This window comes from Mustelus asterias, chromosome 5 (genome assembly GCF_964213995.1).
Source record: "Mustelus asterias chromosome 5, sMusAst1.hap1.1, whole genome shotgun sequence".
NCBI lineage: Eukaryota > Metazoa > Chordata > Chondrichthyes > Carcharhiniformes > Triakidae > Mustelus > Mustelus asterias.
In genome coordinates, this window is record NC_135805.1 from 40,386,883 (window position 1) to 40,407,955 (window position 21,073).

Consider the following 21,073-nt stretch of genomic DNA (forward strand, 5'->3'; position numbering starts at 1 on the left):
ACATCAATTCATTCACCGCGCTTCAATGGAACTGTTCCACTTACACGGTGCCCTAATGTCTTCCATGGACTCCCTCCTAATTATTGTTTTTCTTTGTGGGGGGTGGGGGGGGGGGGGAATAAGGATTCCAAATGAAATCTTTTTTTGCTAACTATGGACGCGCTCCTATCACACCCTGGTCTATTTCAATGCATGAAAGCGCCCAGAAAGTGAGTGTGCGAAAAAGGTAACACTTGTTCAAACACTGGAGACTTGCAACCGCCCCCCTCCTCCGCACCAGCTCCTCCCCCCACTTGCATCCCCCCCCCCATCCCACCCCACCCCACCCCTCACCTCACCTCACCTCACCCACTTGCACACCATTACTACTTGGAGTGAATTCAGCTCTCCTCGCCAGCCTCGTGTGGCCGCCTGATTTAATCTGGGTGTCTTTTAAAAGGCGGTAGGGTCTGTTAAAGTGACTCCCCCCTCCTCATCTCCCCAGTGCTATGTTGTACTACAGTGTGTACAAGGCCGCTCACAGAGAAATGGTGAGGGGCACAGCCCAAAGTGCGCGCTAAATAAGAAATCCCAAGCTTTTGTTAGAATATGTGTCGATAAGCGACGGTGGTTATGTATTTTGAGAGATCTGATCCTTTTGAAGGGGAACATTTGTACCCTGTCCTCCGGCGTGTCTCATTGCTCAGGCAGCTTCAGATTCGACCTCGCTAACCCACATCAAACATGAATGAAATATAATAAAATGAATCGCTGTCAATACAAATACAGCAAATATTTATTCAAATACCACTGAGCTCTAGACATACATTTCAGATGTCCACTAATCCCTATTTTATATAGTTATGTTAAATATTAAAAACATTCATGGTTAGCCTTGTATTATTTCGAACGCTAACGCCACATCACACAGAATTATTGCGCCTCATTGCTTCGGTCTAGTTATATATTTATTTCAACATTTTGTACTATCATTTTTCCACATTCATTCAATTCAACTAACCGATTATTGCGAAATGTGCATTAAACCATTCCGTCTCATCCCCCCGCCTCCCCCCCACTCCACCACCACAAAAATGTCCTATTAACCTGGAATAAAATGGAAATAATTACAGAAAGATCTGATCTTCGGTAACATTTTCGCCGTTGTTCAATGTAGGGTTTTCGCCCCTTCCTGACCCGCTGTTATAAACCCGGTATTATTGGGTCCCTGTGCCGTTTCTCACTGTGTTTCTTTTTTTTTGCACGTTCTAGGACTGGGAGAAGCCTGGGGCCAAACCAGTCGCACTGGTCACATGGACAATGTCAGCCGAGAATTGGGATCTCACCTTTTACAGGTAAATCGACGGGAACATTAATTTGCACTTTCATCGCATCGCATCTGCGGGAAACTTTTTTGGTGTTTCTGAATTCTTGGCAGCAAAAACAAATATCGTCGGGATAAAGGCGGAAGGTGGGAATCCTTATGCACTTATAACTTGCACCTGTAAGTCAGAGCCACACCTCAATGTGTGCAAAAGCCTCGAGTTAGCGGCAGTATTGTGTATACATGTCTCAGCTCAGTTACACTTTTTGTCAGTTTCTTGTTTGAAAGCGGATCCTTTGGTCCCTGCATCGCGTACGGTTTCCAACCAGTCCCCGGGGGCGGGGGCACACTCTTGAGGTCGCTTGACATTGTCTTAAGACAAGTTAGCTTATTACTACTCTTTGCGATCTAAAAGTAAATCTCAAGGGGGGGGGGGGGGGGAGACCTACTGCGATCATCATTTATTATTAATAATTGGAATATGCTTTATGCAAATTTGATTTTAAGATAACATTATTGATTCAGATTGGTCGATCATGTTTCCGTGTGGCCCCACTCACGTGAAGAATACTAAATATAATACTCAAAGGCCTCTTTAAAATAAACACCAATTTCTATTCACAGTTGCCGAAAATCCGTAACAATTTAGTTTAAAAAAAATCCAACTCGTCAATTTATTTTCTGCTTGGATTCCCACTAGCAACAAGGTGCTAAAGCCACTGCCACGTACACAGGTGTTAGAAAGGCGCGTGTGGTTCCTTGGGATAGTGAACCGGAAGAGCACATGATCTACAGAGTATATATAATAATAGTTGCCTTCCACTACTATGTGGCCCAGTGGCGTCTGGAATTACATAAACCCGATGAAAATTACAACATTTCGATACAGTAACACATTTAAAAATAAATCAAAGCCAGATCTCTATCAGCTGCCCCCTACCTCACATCATTTTTTTGTGTAAAATATATAGCGTTGTATATTTATTATGTGAATGGGAAACTTACAATTTGTTTGTTTTATATTGTGAACAAAGTAAACAGATTATTACACAAATGATGCAGATGACAAGATGGGCTTTTTCACTGCCGCGTTTTCTGTTTTGAGGTTAAAAAAGATCTGGCGTCTAGTTCCAAAGAACCTTCCGAAACATTTCCCCAGCAAAGTCCACCAGCGTTCAAGCCTCACGGCTTGGTTAAAACACCTCTCTTAACCTCCCACTCCCCCACCACCCCATCTCCCATTACAAATTGGGGGCGCGTTATCCCGGAGAACCTCCTGCCGCCGACTCGGTAAAACGCAGGCAAAGAATGAAGAGAGATCTAAATAACCTTTTGTACGAATCAGTCCACTTCGAGTATTGTCAAATTATTCGATGGAGCCGACGCGCGTTCAGCCTGTGACGACTTTTTGTTGTTGTTTCTGGACATCCCAGACCTTGGATGGTTTTATCTTCGTGGTGGCCCCCGATGGGAAAATTATGTACATCTCTGAAACCGCATCGGTGCACTTGGGACTGTCACAGGTAGGACAACGAGTCTCTCCCGCCCTTTCTCCATGTATGCAGGTAGCTAGAATTTCTGAAGTGTGCAGCCATTTGTCATTGCTCAGTTCGATCTGCAAAGCTGTGCAAATTAAGTAGGCATTTTCAAAAGATATTTGCGTTTAGGTATTTAATATGTATGTCCGAACATGATGAAGACCTACATTGACTGATACATTCGTTCACTGTCTCCTTATCCATCCTGCAATCATGATTCACCTCTCAGAAGAAACATATTCATTGTACTCCTATTGTGTGCTCAGATTAGTCAAAATCATTTCCTCAGATTGCATGCTGCTTGAATTTGATACAGTGAGGGCTGACCCCCGATCGTTGTCATTTTCTGTGCTTTCAAATATCCCCAACTTCGATGCTTCTTTTGCTTTTGGTCACAATCAGAACTAGAAGCTTATCAAATAAAAAATGAAACTTGAGGCAAGACTGACAAAGACCCTCATTAAAAATATACCCAGGGTCTAAAGCGTCACTGTGAAGTGAACACAGTCCACTGTCACATTTTGCTTGCCTTTATTCTCGTTTTAAATGGAGGGGGATCGGGACAAAATCTAAGCAAGTCTGAGGTAACACTAGGACTCCAGATTGTGCATGTGGTAATGCACATTAATATACAGCAGACTATCCACTGTCTGGCGATTCTGTGATGAGCTGTGTTTTCTAAAATTGTTATGTTTAAAGTCTGCTGCATAAATGTTGACTTTAATCTTATGCATTATTTTGGTAAGTAGCAAAGCACAGTATATTATTCCAACGTAATTATACACCAGCCCGTTTTCACAAATGAATTCCAGTTTAAGTCTTTTAAGATTCAGTGCTATTTAATTATTGTAGAGCCATGCATACACTGCTAAACAAATGAATTTCCTGTATGATATAATATGCAGAGGATGCAAACAAAATATTTATGGATCATAAAATAAATGGTCAGTTGTTTCACACTTTAGTGTTCACTTTATAATAATCTTTTTGCAGTGACGTAATTGGAACAGTAACACGACTCCCTATTATTTTTAAATGGTCAACGTCAAATTAAAATAGCTAACTGTAAAATAGGAAAAATAGGCACATATTTTTTGCTGTGCAATTATAATTCTTATTTACTGTTGGAGCCTTACTTTTAAAAAAAGACGACCACAGCTTTAAGAAGACTGGAGCTATCAGGCAGTAGTCCCTCATTAATTGTGCCCACATCATTGTTCAGATAATGTTGCTGAAAATCAGTAACAAGGCAACAATGTTGTGTTAATGTGGCAAATGTGTAATATATTGTTGATGAATACCAGGGACTCATAGAATTTTGTAATGCTTGGTGCCTGGAAGAAGAAATATCAATATATATAGAAAATGCCTTTAATATGTGAATCACACAGCATGTGCATTAAAAAAGCACCAGCAATTTTTGCTTGCATTGTAACAAATATATGAAATATGCAAATTTATATGAGACTGCAAGGGGAATGTAACAGTGCACAAACAGAAACAGATTTTCCTTTGTTTAATTTTTTACATTTTTGAAGTTCTCTGCTGATTCATTTCTTTCATTTTTTGGCTTTTAAAAACTTGGCAAAACAGTGTTGAATAAAATGTAGATCTTTATCTTTCAAAGGCCCCAACAAATTAATATTCATGGTATGCAAACAGCCATAAAAATACAAAACAAGCACATTTGAAATGATTTCTTTAAATGTATTCAAAGTTGCCAGATGCAGTATAGAAGGAAATGGTTTCCTTTTTGGTAGATATCTCAAAATGATGGTGCGCGAATGAATACATGTGTGATACATCTATTTCATTACAGAACTGTTTTCAAGGAAAGTTTAAAAGTGTTCATGATGTTAACAGGTAGAGCTGACTGGGAACAGTATTTATGAGTACATCCATCCAGCTGACCATGACGAAATGACTGCAGTTCTAACAGCTCATCAGCCCTACCACTCTCACTTTGTTCAAGGTAAACTGAATTTGTTCTCATCCATTCTCACTTGTACTTATGTTTTTCATTATAGGGGGCATGTATTTTCCCCTATTACCAACCTGTTTTTCCCTGCCCAACCCGCACCACCCTGTTATATCAATACCAATGTAAACCCTTGTGGTGTGTTTTAACAGAATATGAAATTGAACGGTCTTTTTTCGTGAGGATGAAATGTGTCTTGGCAAAGAGGAACGCAGGTTTAACCTGTGGTGGTTACAAGGTGAGTTCTGCTCATTTGACGCACAATCAGATCAGGACTGTTCTTGTTTTCCTTTGCCTGTTTTATGTAGGTAGTAATTTCAAACAGTTTTAAAAAAACACACATTGAACATTATTTTGAAAATTATGTTTTATTTTGTGTCCAGTATTGTAATGCTGTTAACATTTGTGAGTGCATATGGGAAATGAATTTACATCACACCTTAGGGAAAGATTATTTTGGTTAAACTTGTATCCATTAATTTAACATAGACTATATTTTTAAAACACTTTTTTCTTTGATACCAAAAGGCCCACATGATTGAAAGTTATGTTTACGTATAATGGGATGTAGATCTAAGCAAACAATTCTAGTGATGTGGCTGGGTTTTCTCTATTTGGGAAGTCTTTTCTATAATTGTGCTTGGAACGTGGGCGATGCTGGAATGCAGCGTTTATTACCAATTATGAATTCCCATAGAATCCTTACAGAGCAGAAGGAGGCCATTTAGTCCATCAAGTCTGCATTGACTCTCTGAAAAAGCATCTTACGCAGGCCCACCAACCTGCCCTATCCCCATAACCATGGCTAACCTGCCTATGCTACACATCTTTGGACACTAAGGAGCAATTTAGAATGGCCAATCCACATCTTTGGAGTTGCCTGAGGCCATTGAGTGAGAAGTTTAACAACACCAGGTTAAAGTCCAACAGGTTTATTTGGTAGCAAAAGCCACACAAGCTTTCGGAGCTCCAAGCCCCTCCTTCAGGTGAGAAGGGGCTTGGAGCTCCGAAAGCTTGTGTGGCTTTTGCTACCAAATAAACCTGTTGGACTTTAACCTGGTGTTGTTAAACTTCTTACTGTGTTTACCCCAGTCCAACGCCGGCATCTCCACGCCATTGAGTGAACCAGCACAGTGTGATACTTGAGTCACATATAGGCCAGACCAAATGGAATGAGCAGGTTCCTTTCCTTGAAGGATATTCATGAACCAGCTGGGATTTTAGTGACAATGTGGTAGCTTTTATGGTGATTTTTTTTCTAGTGCTGCCACATTTATCAAACAATTTATCATAGTGGGATTTGAATTCACAGTCTCCAAGTTGCCAGTCCATAACTGCAATGCTACCATACACCATGCATTCAGTCACTTCAAGTTACACATTGGAGGATTTCACATAAATTGATATTTTCCACACTGTCAAAGTCAAAAAAGAAATTTATAGCAAAGTAATCTGGTACACTGTGTATCTAAAGGAGCTCACAACAAAGATGATTGTGGATTAGTCAGCAGACTTGCTAATAAGATGTAGCTTCATAGCAGTGAAATCATATGCTTTATAGCTTCTTGTTGTACATGTGAATCTCAGTGGAGTCCAGAGCTCTAATCCACTAAGCAATATTTCTGGTGGTTTTGTCAAATCTTAGTCAGATTGACAGGTATTGGTGTCTCACTGGGAACAGAAATGACACAATGTTTATTTTCTTGATGAAAGTATATCTCATGCCTCTGAATTGCACACATGTTAGAAGCCGCAGAGAAGCTTAAAGAGTAGCAGTCCTGACTGGAAGAAGATGGCATAGATTGATCAGTTGTGAAAGAATTGGAGGAGGGGTTAATCAAGGGAGCAACAATATACTACAGAATTCCTTTCTGCTATATAAGGCCACTGGCTTGATTATCGGAGGATGTTAGAATCTATCACAAATCCAAAACTTAACTGGTCCATGAAACTCGAAGGACAGTCAACAATTAACATAACTCCCACATTTAACGAGTCTTAGTTGCAAGCTGTGCCCAGCATACCCTCTAATTCTATCTTTTACTCTCGATCTATACTTTTAAAACTCTAACTCTTATAAACTGCATTAATTCAATCTTTTACTGTAACACCACATGCTGTACCCTCTCTTTTCCTTCTCTATGAATGGTATGCTTTGTCTGTACAGCACCCAATACTAATACATATGACAATAATAAATCAAATCAAATCAAATTGTGAAGTACTTGCAACCAAGGAGGCAGACATGAGACAATGTAGCTCACAGACTAAAGTCATTAATTTAACAAGCGATCAGCCAAGAATTCAATGGTGGGGTGATTTGTGTTTTACCATTGCATTGGCAACTCACACTGTAAAAATGCAATGCATCTGTCTCTTGTAGGTTATCCACTGCAGTGGCTATCTAAAGATTCGCCAGTACAGCCTAGACATGTCTCCTTTCGATGGTTGTTACCAGAATGTTGGATTGGTGGCGGTTGGCCATTCGCTGCCCCCAAGTGCTGTGACAGAAATCAAACTGCACAGCAATATGTTTATGTTCCGAGCTAGCCTTGACATGAAACTTATATTTCTTGACTCCAGGTAAGATCATGATATTGTCAAGTAACCTTTGAGTTTAGATCAGTGATGGGCAATCTAGGCTAGTGAGTGGCCCTCCTACATCTCAGTGAGCCCCAAGATTGAAATCGGCATGTTCACTAACTATGATCCTTAAATAAGACTGAATACATTAGTACACATGTTTCATAACAAGTAATAGAAAATGCTGACTCATTCATATATTAGAACTGTCATCACCTACAAGTGGTGAAAACAAAATAAATATTTATGCTTGATTGGATGCAGAGGGAGCGAGCGCGCAACTCTCACAATCAGTCTTGTGTGTATTGAGAATGCACGTCTCTTTCCCTGCCCTTGCTTTACATACATATCACTTCAGTCATACCGGCAGGAAAAAAAGCTATGTGAATGGAAACCCAATGGAGTGTGGCAGTGCCGCGCGTGGGCCGCATGCGGCCCCCGGGCTGCAGGTTGCCCACCACTGGTTTAGATGAAGGTCAACAATGAATTTTCATTTGCTTCGATACGCTGCAAATGCAAAGTTGCTTGAAACGATTCTGTGGCTGTGGTACAAAGTGCACAGTGATCCGTTGGTTATTTAGAAGCTCCCAAATACAGTCAAGTGGTTGCAGTAAGAAATTGAAAATAAGCATCTCTTCTGAGCACTCGCGAATGGCATCAGATATACCTCTCATCGCAGGCTAATGTTAGTGCAAATCTCCAAAAAATACTTAGGAATATCCAGCAGCTTAAACCTCCATTCTCGAGAAAATATCTTTCTTGGAATTAGATGATATTTATACTGGAGCAACCATTTTACCATAGGTCTGTTCGTATTAGGAATTAAAAATGAGTTTGTGTAATATATCTATGTCTTTAGTTGAGTAGACCAACAATGGATCCAATCATTAAAAGTTATATTGAACTGATGAATTCAAGGTGAAGTGTATTTTATCTTCATTGCTGATGGGGCTAAGTTTGTAGTGCAGTCAAATAAAGTATACAACGGGATAAGCGTTTAACAATTTTAAAAATTAATTCCTGGGATGTGAGCATCACTGGCAAGGTGATCATTTGTTGTCCATTTCTAATTGCCCTTGAGTAGGTGTGCTGCCTTCTTGAACCATTGCAGCCCATCTTGTTGGAACATGCTTATTTATATCTGCTTTTGCATGTTTTTTGTTTTCCACTTGCAGGGTAGCTGAACTGACAGGCTACGAACCTCAGGATTTAATAGAAAAAACTCTTTATCATCATGTCCATGGGTGTGATACGTTTCACCTGCGCTGTGCCCATCATTTGTGTGAGTAATTTTCCATTTCTGAGAGGATTAATTCATTACTGATTAATTTGTGAGCACAAGGACTACCTTGTTAGGTCATAGTTGTGGAACTTCAATTCACTTCTTCTCCTTTTAGCATAGCAATTGGTTACCTGAGGTTATAGCAATTCTGCATATTGCGAAGGCAAAAATATGTTCCACTAATGTGCTGGCAATGATGAGTGCCAAAATCGGTCAGTCTTTTGGAAGCTAAAAGAAAATGAGCCTCAGGGCAGAATAAACAAATTGGACCTGAATAGTCTGGCCAGGATACCAAAGCACTTTGCTTCATGAATCAAAATATGATCTTGATCTTTCAAGAGTAAAGCTTGGAAGAATTATAAATCAATTACAGGCCACGTTTGCAATCTTCAGTGCTACATTTTCGAACTAGAACAGGAGGTGCGCTGTGCCCCAATATTGCAAGCTGTTTATTTTTGCAAAGAGTGAATTGAGAATAAAAAGCAATTACCTGGCTGAAATATTGATTAACTTTCCTTTCTGTGCACAGTGCTTGTCAAAGGACAGGTAACAACAAAATATTACCGCTTTCTTGCAAAGCACGGAGGTTGGGTGTGGGTTCAGAGCTACGCAACAATAGTCCACAATAGCAGGTCCTCCCGGCCCCACTGCATCGTTAGTGTCAACTATGTCCTCACGTGAGTAACCTTTTACCTCTTCATTATTTGTTTGAACACAATAATGCAAGTGCTGCATCACCAGAACAAAATGTACTTTGCAAAGGGCCTAAACTGGACAAATGTGATAGGATGTTGGCAGGATGACTGTGCAGAGTTAAGCTACATTCCCTAAGCAAACACAAAATATGATGGAATATATGTTGGGCAGGCTGGAGCTCTTAATATCCTGGATGTATTGCTGAAAAAGGAAATATGCTGTCGAAGCATTTCATCTTGCAGTCACAAGGGCAAATTCGCAAGAATACCAATTGTAAAAGGAACAACAATTTATATTGTATGAAAAGAGAATGTTAACTAGATGGCATGTGGGCTCTGATTGGTAGAGGCATTGCCATGGAGAGTGCATCAGGGAACAATTAACTGCCAATCTTTGTTTAAATTCAAACCAGGTTGGTCGGCTCTGATTGGTCAAAACATTGCCATTGGGAATGATCCAGGGAATGGCTGTTGCCCAAGCTGTTGTTCGGTTGTAAAATGTGCAATGTGTGCAATGCCTTTAAAGGGTAGAGCCCTGTATGTGAATATATATTGCTTCTAGCACATGTACGTTGGCACATTGTGAGCCTAACTGATAATCTTAAAATGTTTGTCAGTGTAATTCTTAGCCCAATTAGGATTGTTTAACAAGTGCTGTCCAATTGTGGAATCACATTTAATGTTGGACAATATGTTTTGAGCTTTGCAGATACAGGCAGGTTGCGTATGGTCAGTACTTTGCCTGTTGGTAACAGGATGTGCTTTTTGATATGAACGGCATATGGCCTACATATCTGACATTGCATTGAAATTCATATGCCATATTATTCTTTGAGTGATAGGCAGAAATCCTTTTTGACTTGATGGCAGCATCCTGTTAGTGGCAAATACCACTTGTGTGGCTGCTGCATCACAGTGGCATGAAAGAGCTAGCTTCACCTGTTGCTCAAATCTTTGAGGCACCTTATCCTTCCATGGTAATTTGAGGTAGACTGTCCATTTTTCAGGACTGAAAGTGACAGATTTAGACTTGTTCATAGTTTGTGCGATATACAGCAAGTGCAGCTCTGATCAGAGCAGCCATTATCCTGCAGGATGTCTTTGGTATACCCTATATCAGCATCAAGTTTGCTTGGTGAGCAAGTGGCCTGGGCCCTATTTATGAAGTTGCTGATAAAGCCAATCTTACAGCATAGGAGCTGTAGGAATCCCAATGTACATGTTGACCATAAGAGACCATAAGACATAGGGCCAAATTAGGCCACTCGGCCCATCGTGTCTGCTCCGCCATTCAATCATGGTTGATATTTTTTTCATCCCCATTCTCCTGCCTTTTCCCATAACCCCTGATCCCCTTATTAATCAAGAACCTATCCATCTCTATCTTAAAGATGCTCAATGACCTGGCCTCCTCAACCTTCTGCGGCAAAGAGTTCCACAGATTCACCACTCTTTGGCTGAAGAAATTCCTCCTTATCTCTGCTTTAAAGGATCGTCCCTTTAGTCTGAGGTTGTGCCCTTTGGTTCTCGTTTTTCCTACTAGTGGAAACATCCTCTCCACATCCACTCTATCCAGGCCTCGCAGTATTCTGTAAGTTTCAGTAAGATCTCCCCTCATCCTTCTAAACTCCAACGAATACAGACTCAGAGTCCTCAAATGTTCCTCATACGACAAGCTCTTCATTCCAGAGACCATTCTTACGAACCCGCTCTGGACCCTTTCCAAGGCCAGCGCATCCTTCCTTAGATACAGGGCCCAAAACTGCTCACAATACTCCAAATGGGGTCTGACCAGAGCTTTATACAGCCTTAGAAGTACATCCCTACTCTTGTATTCTAGCCCTCTCAACATCAACGCTAACATTGCATTTGCCTTCCTAACTGCTGACTGAACCTGCATGTTAACCTTAAGAGAATCTTGAACAAGAACTCCTAAGTCCCTTTGTGTTTCTGATTTCCTTAAGCATTTCTCCATTTGGAAAATACTCTTTCCACATTGTATTCCGTCTGCCACTTCTTTGCCCACCCTCCTAGCCTGCCCAAGTCCTTTTGCAGCCCCCTTGCTTCCTCAATATTACGTGTCCCTCTACATATCTTTGTATCATCTGCAAACTTAGCAACAGTGCCTTCAGTTCATTCTTCCAAATCATTAATGTATATTATGAAAAGTTGTGGTCCCAGCACCGATCCCTGAGGCACACCACTCGGCACCGACTGCCATCCTGAAAAAGACCCCTTTATCCCCACTCTCTGCTTTCTGCCAGTCAGCCAATCTTCTATCCATGCCAGGATCTTATCCTTAACACCATGGGCTCTTAACTTATTTAACAGTCTCCTATGCAGCACCTTGTCAAAGGCCTTCTGGAAATCTAAATAAATCATGTCCACTGGTTCTCCTTTATCTAACTTTCTTGTTACCTCCTCAAAGAACTCTAACAGATTTGTCAGACATGATCTCCCCTTGATGGAGCCGTGCTAGCTCAATACTATTTTATCATGCACTTCCAAATACTCCGCGATCTCATCTTTAATAATGGACTCTAAAATCTTGCCAAAGTCAGGCTAACCGGCTTATAATTTCCTGTCTGTTGCCTCCCTGCCTTCTTAAACAGCGGTGTTACATTAGCTACTTTCCAGTCCTCCGGGACCCTCCCTGCCTCCAGTGATTCCTGAAAGATCACTACCAATGCTCCACAATTTCCTCAGCTATCTCTTTCAGAATTCTGGGGTTAGTCCATTCGGTCCAGGTGATTTATCCACCTTCAGACCTTTCAGTTTCCCCAGAACCTTCTCCTTAGTGATGGCCACTACACTCGCTACTGTGCCCCTGATTCTCCTGGAGCTCTGGCAATCTGACCACTGAAGGCAGACTTGTGGTAGACTTGTAACAGAAAACCCTTTGCCAGATTTCTCAACTATCCCGTCAAGTAAAGGGAACTTATTTGACTGTTCCATTTAGAAAGCGAATTTTAGCACAGGATTGAGCCTGTTATGTATGTATGAAATTCTTACATGCAGTTGCAGATTCAGATATAGCAAATATATCATCTACATATTGGAAATATGCAAGGGGTAGTAGGATATGTGTAATTCCATTGAAGATACACTCCCACTGGAAAGCAACAAAGATGTTTGCAACATCTTGGCCTAGAGGGGATCATTTGGCAGCACCATCTATTTAAGCATAATGGTTTCATTAAAAATGAACTCAACTGCACAGTAATCTAGCAATGTTGAACAAGCTCATGGACATGGCATTGCTGTCGACATGCAAGTCCTGTATGGTCTTCACAAAAATGAAGGAATCCTTCACCTTGCTCAGGACTGGTTGCAACAATTTGTCTCACCACTTGGCCAATTCATGATGTGCGGAACCTGTCATAAATAACATAAGGTGGTGGCATCCACATGCAATGCAAATGTCTGGAAATCTTGTGAGTTCTCACGGCCAACCCATACATACATATTTATAAAGCCAACAAAGAGACTAGAATGGTCATCTCTAACAAGTGTGATTATATCAACAAAATGCACGCCATTCTTAATGACAGGTCCAAATTCATATCCATTGGACTCACCACATAGAATGAGTGAACAGGACTGCTCGAAAGCAAGTTCCAGAAATGCCTATTGGACAACTTGTGAATGCATATGTATTTTCTGCCCAAGACAAACAAAAGTGATGTCTGTTTACACCTTATCTACAACTGGTTCTGCACAACTTGTATTGAGCAAACAGTTGGGCAAATTGCTACAACCAGTTCTGAGCAAGGAAGTCCACCTTCACTAATCAATATACATGTAGCCATTTCACAATCCCATGTGCTATACGATTGGCCTTATCAACAGCCTTGTAAGTAGGGCCCATGCCATTTGGTCACTGTGCAAGCTAGATGCAGAAACAGGACACATTAAAGCCATCCTGTCAGATAATGGTCACCCTGATTATATCACTACTCGCTGTATTCATGCAAAATCATGAATAGGCAACCACTCTCAGTCCTGTAAAGTGCCCAGTCTACCTCAGATAGTCAGACAGATAAGTGTAAGGTGTCTCAAAAATTGGAGCAATAGGTGAAGCTAGCTGTTTCACGCTGCTAATATGACACAAGTGGTATTCTCCACTAACAGAAAGCTGCTGTCATGCCAAAAAGATGACATGCCTATCACACAAGTGAGTAATGTGGTATATGAACTTCAGTGCCAGTCTGATGCTGTGCATCCTAACCTTTGGTAGATTATATCAAACATCATTTCCCTTTGGCTATTTGCAACAGGCAAAGTGCTGACCGTACCCAACCAGCCCGTGATTATGAAACTCAAAACATAGGGGGAATTTTCCCATTCTGTCCGTCACTGGAATCGTAGCGGGCGGGGGCGGACCATCCAAAGATCCGTTGATATTAGATGGGATTTTCCAGTCTTGGGGCGAGCGTGGCTGAAAAATCCAGCCCACAGTGCCTGACATTCGATGTGATTCTGCAATTGGACGGCCCTTGCTTCACAACCCTGATTGTGCTAAGAATTACACTGACAACCAATTTAAGATTATCAGTCAGGCCCACAGTGTGGCTCATATGCATCTACCAAAAGTTACATATATTTGCTCACAGGGTCCTGTCCTTTGCAGACAGAAGGAGCTTGTTGACATTTTGGAACTTCTTTGACTAAACAGCCATTCCTTGGATCATGCCCCATGGCAATCCTTGATCAATCAGAACTGACCTGCCTGGTTTTAATGTAAACAAAAGCTTGGTAGTTAACTGTTCCCTGGTGCATTCTCCATTGCAATGCCTCTACCAATCAGAGTCTACTTGGCAAACATCAGCACTCTCCTTCACACAGTATAAATTGTTGTTCTCTTTACAATAGGAAATCTGTCCTGATGAGTGCAAGACAAAATACTTTGACAGCCTGTCTCTTTTGCAGCAATACTCAAGTTTTGTATTACCAAACAACTATTTATAAATGTCCTTACAGATTGGGAGGATCCAGCACGGTTGTTAGTTATTGTGGCATTTGTAACCATTATTTAGACATCCTGAGGACTCCAGGTTAATCTATTGTTTTGAAACAGTTAGCATGTCAACCACAGCATTACTGAAGTATTATACCATATAATGCACGATGGATTCTTCTGCTGATAATGTACCTCTGAATTTAAATTAACCTGCCCATTTAAGGCCATAAAGACACAATCCTGAGGCAAGTTAGTTGGTGGTTGTTTCCTTGTGGAACAAGCAGCCTCAGAAGATGACTGGCTTTCTTTTTAGCTATTTGTAAAGCTTTTTTGTATATGTGCAAAGAGTAATACTTTGAAATGCGTTGAACTCGGATTTTGTATACTCATGCGGATGAATGTGCAGCCTGAAGTCCATGAGGAATTGTGAGATTTGGCTGCATTTTGTTGTGTTTTTGGGTCTATCAGTAGCAGTTTCGATAGAGAATACGTTCTGTCTGTGAATCACAGTTATGATGCAATTGCTTTAGCTGCATTGAAAAGTATAGGAAATCTTTGGCAAGTGTTTCTCAGTATCGTCACTTCAATAATTTTCAAGAAGGGATCTCCGGAAACTGTGCAGCATGTCAAAGCAAGTGAATGCAAACAATTGATTGAAACATGCTTCAACACAATCCAAACTCGACATCACTTAAGCATCACTTCCGTGCTTAATCCCATCTCTCCTACTCCTTTCAATGATGATGGTGCTTTACACCATATGTCCTGGCCTTGCAACATAATAAAAGAAAACGTTGCAGGCTGACACTGCAGAGAAAGTGTTGCAAAAGTAGCCTTAGTGCATGTCAGCTATGTCATGGGTTTTCAAAGTGGGGCACTTGACATTGATGCATCAGAAGGATGATTGCAAGGGTCTCAAATTTCTTTCCAATGTCCAGAATCTTTCTGTACTGGTTGATATTTGTTAATTTATCAGTATAGTACATTATTTGTGCTGTTAGATACAAACAATGATTTTCGCAATATTTCTCTTTGGTGGGCTCAGACTGTTGTTTGGAGGTCAATTTTTGAAAGAGCAATTGCAAGTGATTTCCCATGAAAACGTTTGAAGGTCAGTGCCCATAAGAACGTCTTTGGCCACATGCAGTGAAGAGAGTGATTAATGCTGAGTACATGGTTACCGAATGCAAGTGCTTTTAATGATCATTAGAAGTTGGTGGAATGGGCAAGTAGATGGCAGATGAAGTTCAATGCAGATAAGTGTGGGGTGATCAATTTTGGTAGGAAGAACTTGGAGAGACAAAGTAAAATAAGGGGTACAACTCTAAATGGCGCACAGGAGCAGAGGAACCTGGGTGTATAGGTGCATAAGTCTGTAAAGGTGGCTGAACAGGTGGAGAGAGCAGGTAATAAAACATACAGTATCCTGGGCATTTTTCATAGTGGCATAGAGCACAAGAGCAAGGAGGTTATGTTAAACTTATACAAGACACTAGTTAGATCTCGGTATTGCGTACAGTTCTGCGTACCACACTGTAAGGATGTGAATGCATTGGGGAGAGTGCAGAAGAGGTTTAGATGTTTGCTTCCAAGGATGAGAAACTTAAATTATGAGGATAGTTTGGAGAGAATCATAGAATCCCTACAGTGCAGAAGGAGGCCAGTTGGCCCATCGAGCTTGCACCAACAACACAACAATCCCACCCAGGCCCTATCTCCATAACCACATGTATTTACCGTGTTAATGTCCCTGACACTGAGGGGCTATTCAACAAGGCCAATCAACATAACCCACACGTTTTTGGACTGTGGGAGGAAACCGGAGCACCCAGAGGAAGCCCAAGCAGACATGGGGAGAACTTGCACAGTTCACATAGACAGTGACCTGAGGCTGGAATTGAACCCGGGTCTCTGGCGCTGTGAGACAGCAATGCTAACCAGTGCGCCACCGTGCTGAGTGGTTGGGACTGTTCTCCTTGGACAGAAGAAGGCTAAGAAGGGGTTGATGGAGATGTTCCAAATTATAAGGGGGCTGGACAGAGTAGATAGAGAGAAACTGTTCCCATCGTAAAAGGATCAAGATTAAGAGTGCACAGATTTAAAGTGATTTGCAAAAGAAGTACATGTGATGTGAGAACAAAATTTTTCTTACGGCAAGTAGCTCAGGTCTGGAATGCACTGCTTGGAAGTGTGGTAGAGGCAGGTTCAATCGAGGCATTCAAGAGGGCATTAGATAATTATTTGAATGGAAACGATGTGCAGGGGTGTGGGACAACTGTACTTTCTTACAGTGTTGAATTCACAGAATCATTGTTACAGTGCAGAAGGAGACTATTCGGCCCATCATGTCTGCACTGGCTCTCCTAATGAGCATGATGACTGAGTGCCATTCCCCTTTTCTCTGTACCCCTGGACATTGTTTCTATTCAAATAATCATCTAATGCCCTCTTGAATGCTTCAATTGAACCTGCCTCTCCCACTCTTCCAGGCAGTGCATCCAGACCTGAAATATTTGCTGTGTAAAAAATTTTGTTCTCACATCATATGTACTCCTTTTGCAAATCACTTTAAATCTGTGCACTCTTGTCCTTGATCCTTTTACAATTTGGTCTCACTAGGATGGACGTGGAAGTTTTTTGCTGAAATCACTGACAATAATTTCTTGCCGATTAGAATTTCTCATTGTGTTTACAACTAAAGTTTTGTTCAATTGTAATTTATTATCAATAATAATGTGGTGGTAATAATTACCTGTAAAACAAGGCATTAGGTAATAATATGTAGCATATACCTATACAAATACTGTGTTGATGTCAATATTTTTCTGGTAATGTTCCTATGAAATATCTTGGGACATTATGCCACATTGAAGGTGGTACATAAATACAGGTTGGTGTTGTTGCTCTTGTATCTTATGGGTAATGGGTAATTTTGTGATTTACTTTCTAAATCACTGATTTTTCATGTGTTTATGTTCTATATTTGATTCTGAGCAGTTTGTGGGCTAGATGGGGAAATGCTGTGTCTTGTGGAACCTCTTTTTGCTGAAATGTGATTGGTATAAAATTGACTAATGGTTTGATGTGAAAAAGAGAATTGACACCTTGTTGGCCAGTATATAGATAATCGGAGTTGGGTTAGCGCAGGTGGCTAGCATGTCATTCAGACTAGCACCAAAAGTTTGGGTTCAATTCCTGTTCTAGTGGAGGTAGACTTGAGACTACCCTCCTTGCCCTTGCCCCTGAGAGTGAAAGGCAATGACAAGCCACCGCTGACAAAAAAACTGCCATGGAAACAGCTCTAGGTGAAGCATTGGCAGATAATTAGCGAAGGACCTGCTTTTGAACAGAGGACACATGAATGAATATAAATGACAGTGTTGATACAATATGCGCTAGAATCAGCAATTGTTATTTATGCAGATATCCAGGGGGTGCCCATAGCTTTACTGGTAATTCCTTCCTATCTGTGCTTGGAAAATCCAAAACCTGTCGCTGCAGGTTTTTAGCTTCTCCTACTGGTAATAATATCAGGACTGGTTAGTGGTAGTGGGAATAATTTCCTCTTTCATATTACTCTTTATATCAATGACAGTAGCTGAAATGTTGCTTGCTTCACACAAGTCCTGAATCTGACAACGCACCTTTATCCTTCTTCAGCCGTTACTATTTGTCACAACTTCTGCCACTCTGGTTTTATGGGTGACATCAAATTGGTTGGCAGTACTGTGTAAGAAACATTAGTCTCCATTGTCACCCTTGGCAATAGATCACCTGGGGTGTTATGGGGAGGGATTATGGTTTAACATGACAACAGGCAACCATTGTGGAGATCTGGGTGCAAAGCTGTCAGGCCTGCAATGTGCCCAAAGTTCCAAGTGCCCCTCAACGGGTGGTGAGACCAGAATGAGCTGACAACCTGTGAGCAAGCTGTGTACACAGCTCTGTAGGCTCCAGAGTTCCTCGATCCAGCTGCACAGCACATGTTTGAAGTAAGTGTTGAGGAGAGGGGGAGGGCTGATATTGCTTTAGAAAAAAAACATGTCTCTTTCCGTCCTTCGTTTCATGTCCTAGTATCTCTTGTAGACACTGTATCACCTCCCCACCCCTAAAAGCGACGGCACGGTGTCCCAGTGGTTAGCACTGCTGCCTCACAGCGCCAGGGACCCAGGTTTCTATTCCTGGCTTGAGTCAATGTCTGTGCGGAGTCTGCACGTTCTCCCCATGTCTGCATGGGTTTCCTCTGGGTGCTCAGGTTTCCTCCCAAAGTCCGAAAGATGTGCTGGTCATGTGCATCGGCCATGCTGAATTCTCTCTCCGTGTACCTGAACAGATGCCGGAGTGTGGTGACTGGGGGATTTTCACAGTAACTTAATTGCAGTGTTAATGTAAGCCTACTTGTGACACTAATAAATAAACTTTTTTTAAAAATGTAGGTCATACTCTGGAAATTGGTGTCCCAACATTAGAGCCTTTCAGATACATCGTTGATAGTGACAATAAATTAGGTAAATGATTTGATCTTGCTTTATTTGGATAAATAAATCATTTGATCCTGCTTTTATTGGCATGTAGGCACATGTGGCATGGTGCTCACAGCACTGCATTATTGGCCCAGTTTTATTTGTGCTTGATCCAGGGAGGTGAAATTTGTCTCAGGAAGTGTGGAACGCAAAATGGGGATTCAGACATTGGAGCCCATTCTACATGAATGTTGCTTTTTAGTAAGAGCCTCAGACTTCAACAAAAATAAAGAAAACAACAAAAACAATAAAATCTATTTCAAATTAATTTGGTGCTTAAAAATAATTTCAAATCAAATATTTTATTATAGGGATTCTTCCATTGAGTTAATTTCTGTTCTTAAAAAAACACCGCAGAAATGGATCTGGGAATCCATGCACAATGTAAAACTGTTGTTGTGTATTGTCACCATCACAGAACTTACCATTGATTTTACAGACAGTTGGCAAGACCATTTTTATGCCCAGGCCACAAGTTGAAACCTACCCCAAAAGCTGTTTGAAAAGATTATTGGATCTTGGCTCACAAAACATTACGACAGGATAGACCCCCTCATAATAAGTACAGTACAAGGCTCGCACTGGCATGTGTTGTGTTATAGTGAAATGGGAGTGCAGTGAAAATTCCTTGCTTTCACTTTCTATTGAGTGAGAATAGTTCACGTCACATTATTCTTTTTTAAAAAGTCATTCATAGGATGTGGACGTTGTTGCCCGTCAGCTGAGTGGTTTGCTCGGCCACGTAAGAGTAAACCACATTGCTGTAGATTTGGAGTGGGGCAGCATGGTGGCACAGCGGTTAGCACTGCTGCCTCATAGCGCCAGGGACCTGGGTTCATTTCCAGCCTTGAGTAACTGTGTGGAGCTTGCATATTGTCCCTGTGCGTGGGTTTCTTCCAGGTGCTCCGGTTTCCTCCCACAGTCCAAAGCTGTGCGGGTTAGGTGGATTGGCCATGGTAAATTGCCCCTTAGTGTCAGTGCATTAGTGGGGTGAATGCATGGGGTTGTGGGGATAGGGCCTGGGTGGGATTGCTGTAGGTGCGGGCTCCTTCTGCACTGTAGGGATTCTATGGAATGACATGTAGACCAGACTGAGTAAGGGTGTCAGATTTCCAGAATGGGTTTTTATGACAATGGTCAATATTAGACTTTTAATACCAGATTTTTGTGAGATTTAAATTTTACCATCTGCCATGGTGGGATTCGAACCCGGATCATTAGAGCATTGCCCTCATTCTCTGATCACTAGTCCAGTGACAATACCACTATGCTACCACCTCCCCCATTCTTAAGTAATTCAGAGAGTTTACATAATTAGAGCTTTCACTCTGAGTTACCTGAAGTAAATTTTAAATATCTGGCCATTTTCTCACAGTTTTATGGCATGAGGTTTACTTTTAATCATCTGGTTCCTGAAGGCAAGTCTTTTTCGTCTTCATCAGATAATTCGTGTTGTCTGAAGGCCCACTCTCGCTGCATTGTCTCCAGAGCTCTGCACTGGCTCTGCACCAAAGACATGTATGAATTATTCATTAAATCTTTTATTTTTTTAACATTCATAATTTTTCTTACAAAGCTATTTTACAAGATAACTTGGAAGCAAAATGCATGGATGCTGGAAATCTGAAGTATAAACAGGAAATGCTGAAATGCTTAGCCAGCTGAATGTTCCTGGCCCTGAGGGTAGTGTGCTTAATAATGGGGGTTTTGGGACTGGGGAAGTTGGTCACCAGCTCAATGGAAGTAGGATTTAAACATAGAAACATAGAAGATAGGAGCGGGTGGAGGCCATTTGTCCCTTCGAGCCTGCTCCACCATGCATCACGATCAGGCTGATCGTCCAACTCAGTAGCCTAATCCTGCTTTCTCCCCATAACCTTTGATCCCATTCGCCCCAAGTGCTATATCTAGCCATCTCTTGAACACATTCAATGTTTTGGCATCAACTACTTCCTGTGATAAATAATTCCACAGGCTCACCACTCTTTGGGTGAAGAAATATCTCCTCCCCTCTATCCTAAATGGTCTACCCCGAATCTTCAGACTGTGAGCCCTGGTTCTGGACTCCCCCTCCATCGGGAACATCCTCCCTGCATCTACCCTGTCTAGTCCTGTTAGAATTTTGTAAGTCTCTGTGAGATTTCCTCCTCATTCATCTGAGCTGCTGCGAAAACAATCCTATGGATTGTCAATGGATAATTATTGGAGCTG

At 41.4% G+C, this 21,073-nt stretch overlaps 1 protein-coding gene across 6 annotated transcripts in view; it reads left to right on the top strand.

Annotated features, from left to right (window-relative positions):
* sim1a (SIM bHLH transcription factor 1a) overlaps positions 1–21,073 on the top strand; it is a 76,993-nt gene that overhangs the window by 12,247 nt on the left and 43,673 nt on the right. For 3 of the 6 annotated variants that reach the window (XM_078212426.1, XM_078212428.1, XM_078212427.1), the window contains exons 3-9: positions 1,252–1,334; positions 2,737–2,826; positions 4,705–4,813; positions 4,972–5,057; positions 7,203–7,402; positions 8,578–8,684; positions 9,214–9,361. In XM_078212426.1, the coding sequence (XP_078068552.1) occupies positions 1,252–1,334; positions 2,737–2,826; positions 4,705–4,813; positions 4,972–5,057; positions 7,203–7,402; positions 8,578–8,684; positions 9,214–9,361 (823 nt within the window). Of the gene's footprint in view, positions 1–1,251; positions 1,335–2,736; positions 2,827–4,660; positions 4,814–4,971; positions 5,058–7,202; positions 7,403–8,577; positions 8,685–9,213; positions 9,362–21,073 lie in introns of all 6 variants that reach the window. The other 3 variants (XM_078212429.1, XM_078212430.1, XM_078212431.1) reach the window with 2 other exon arrangements.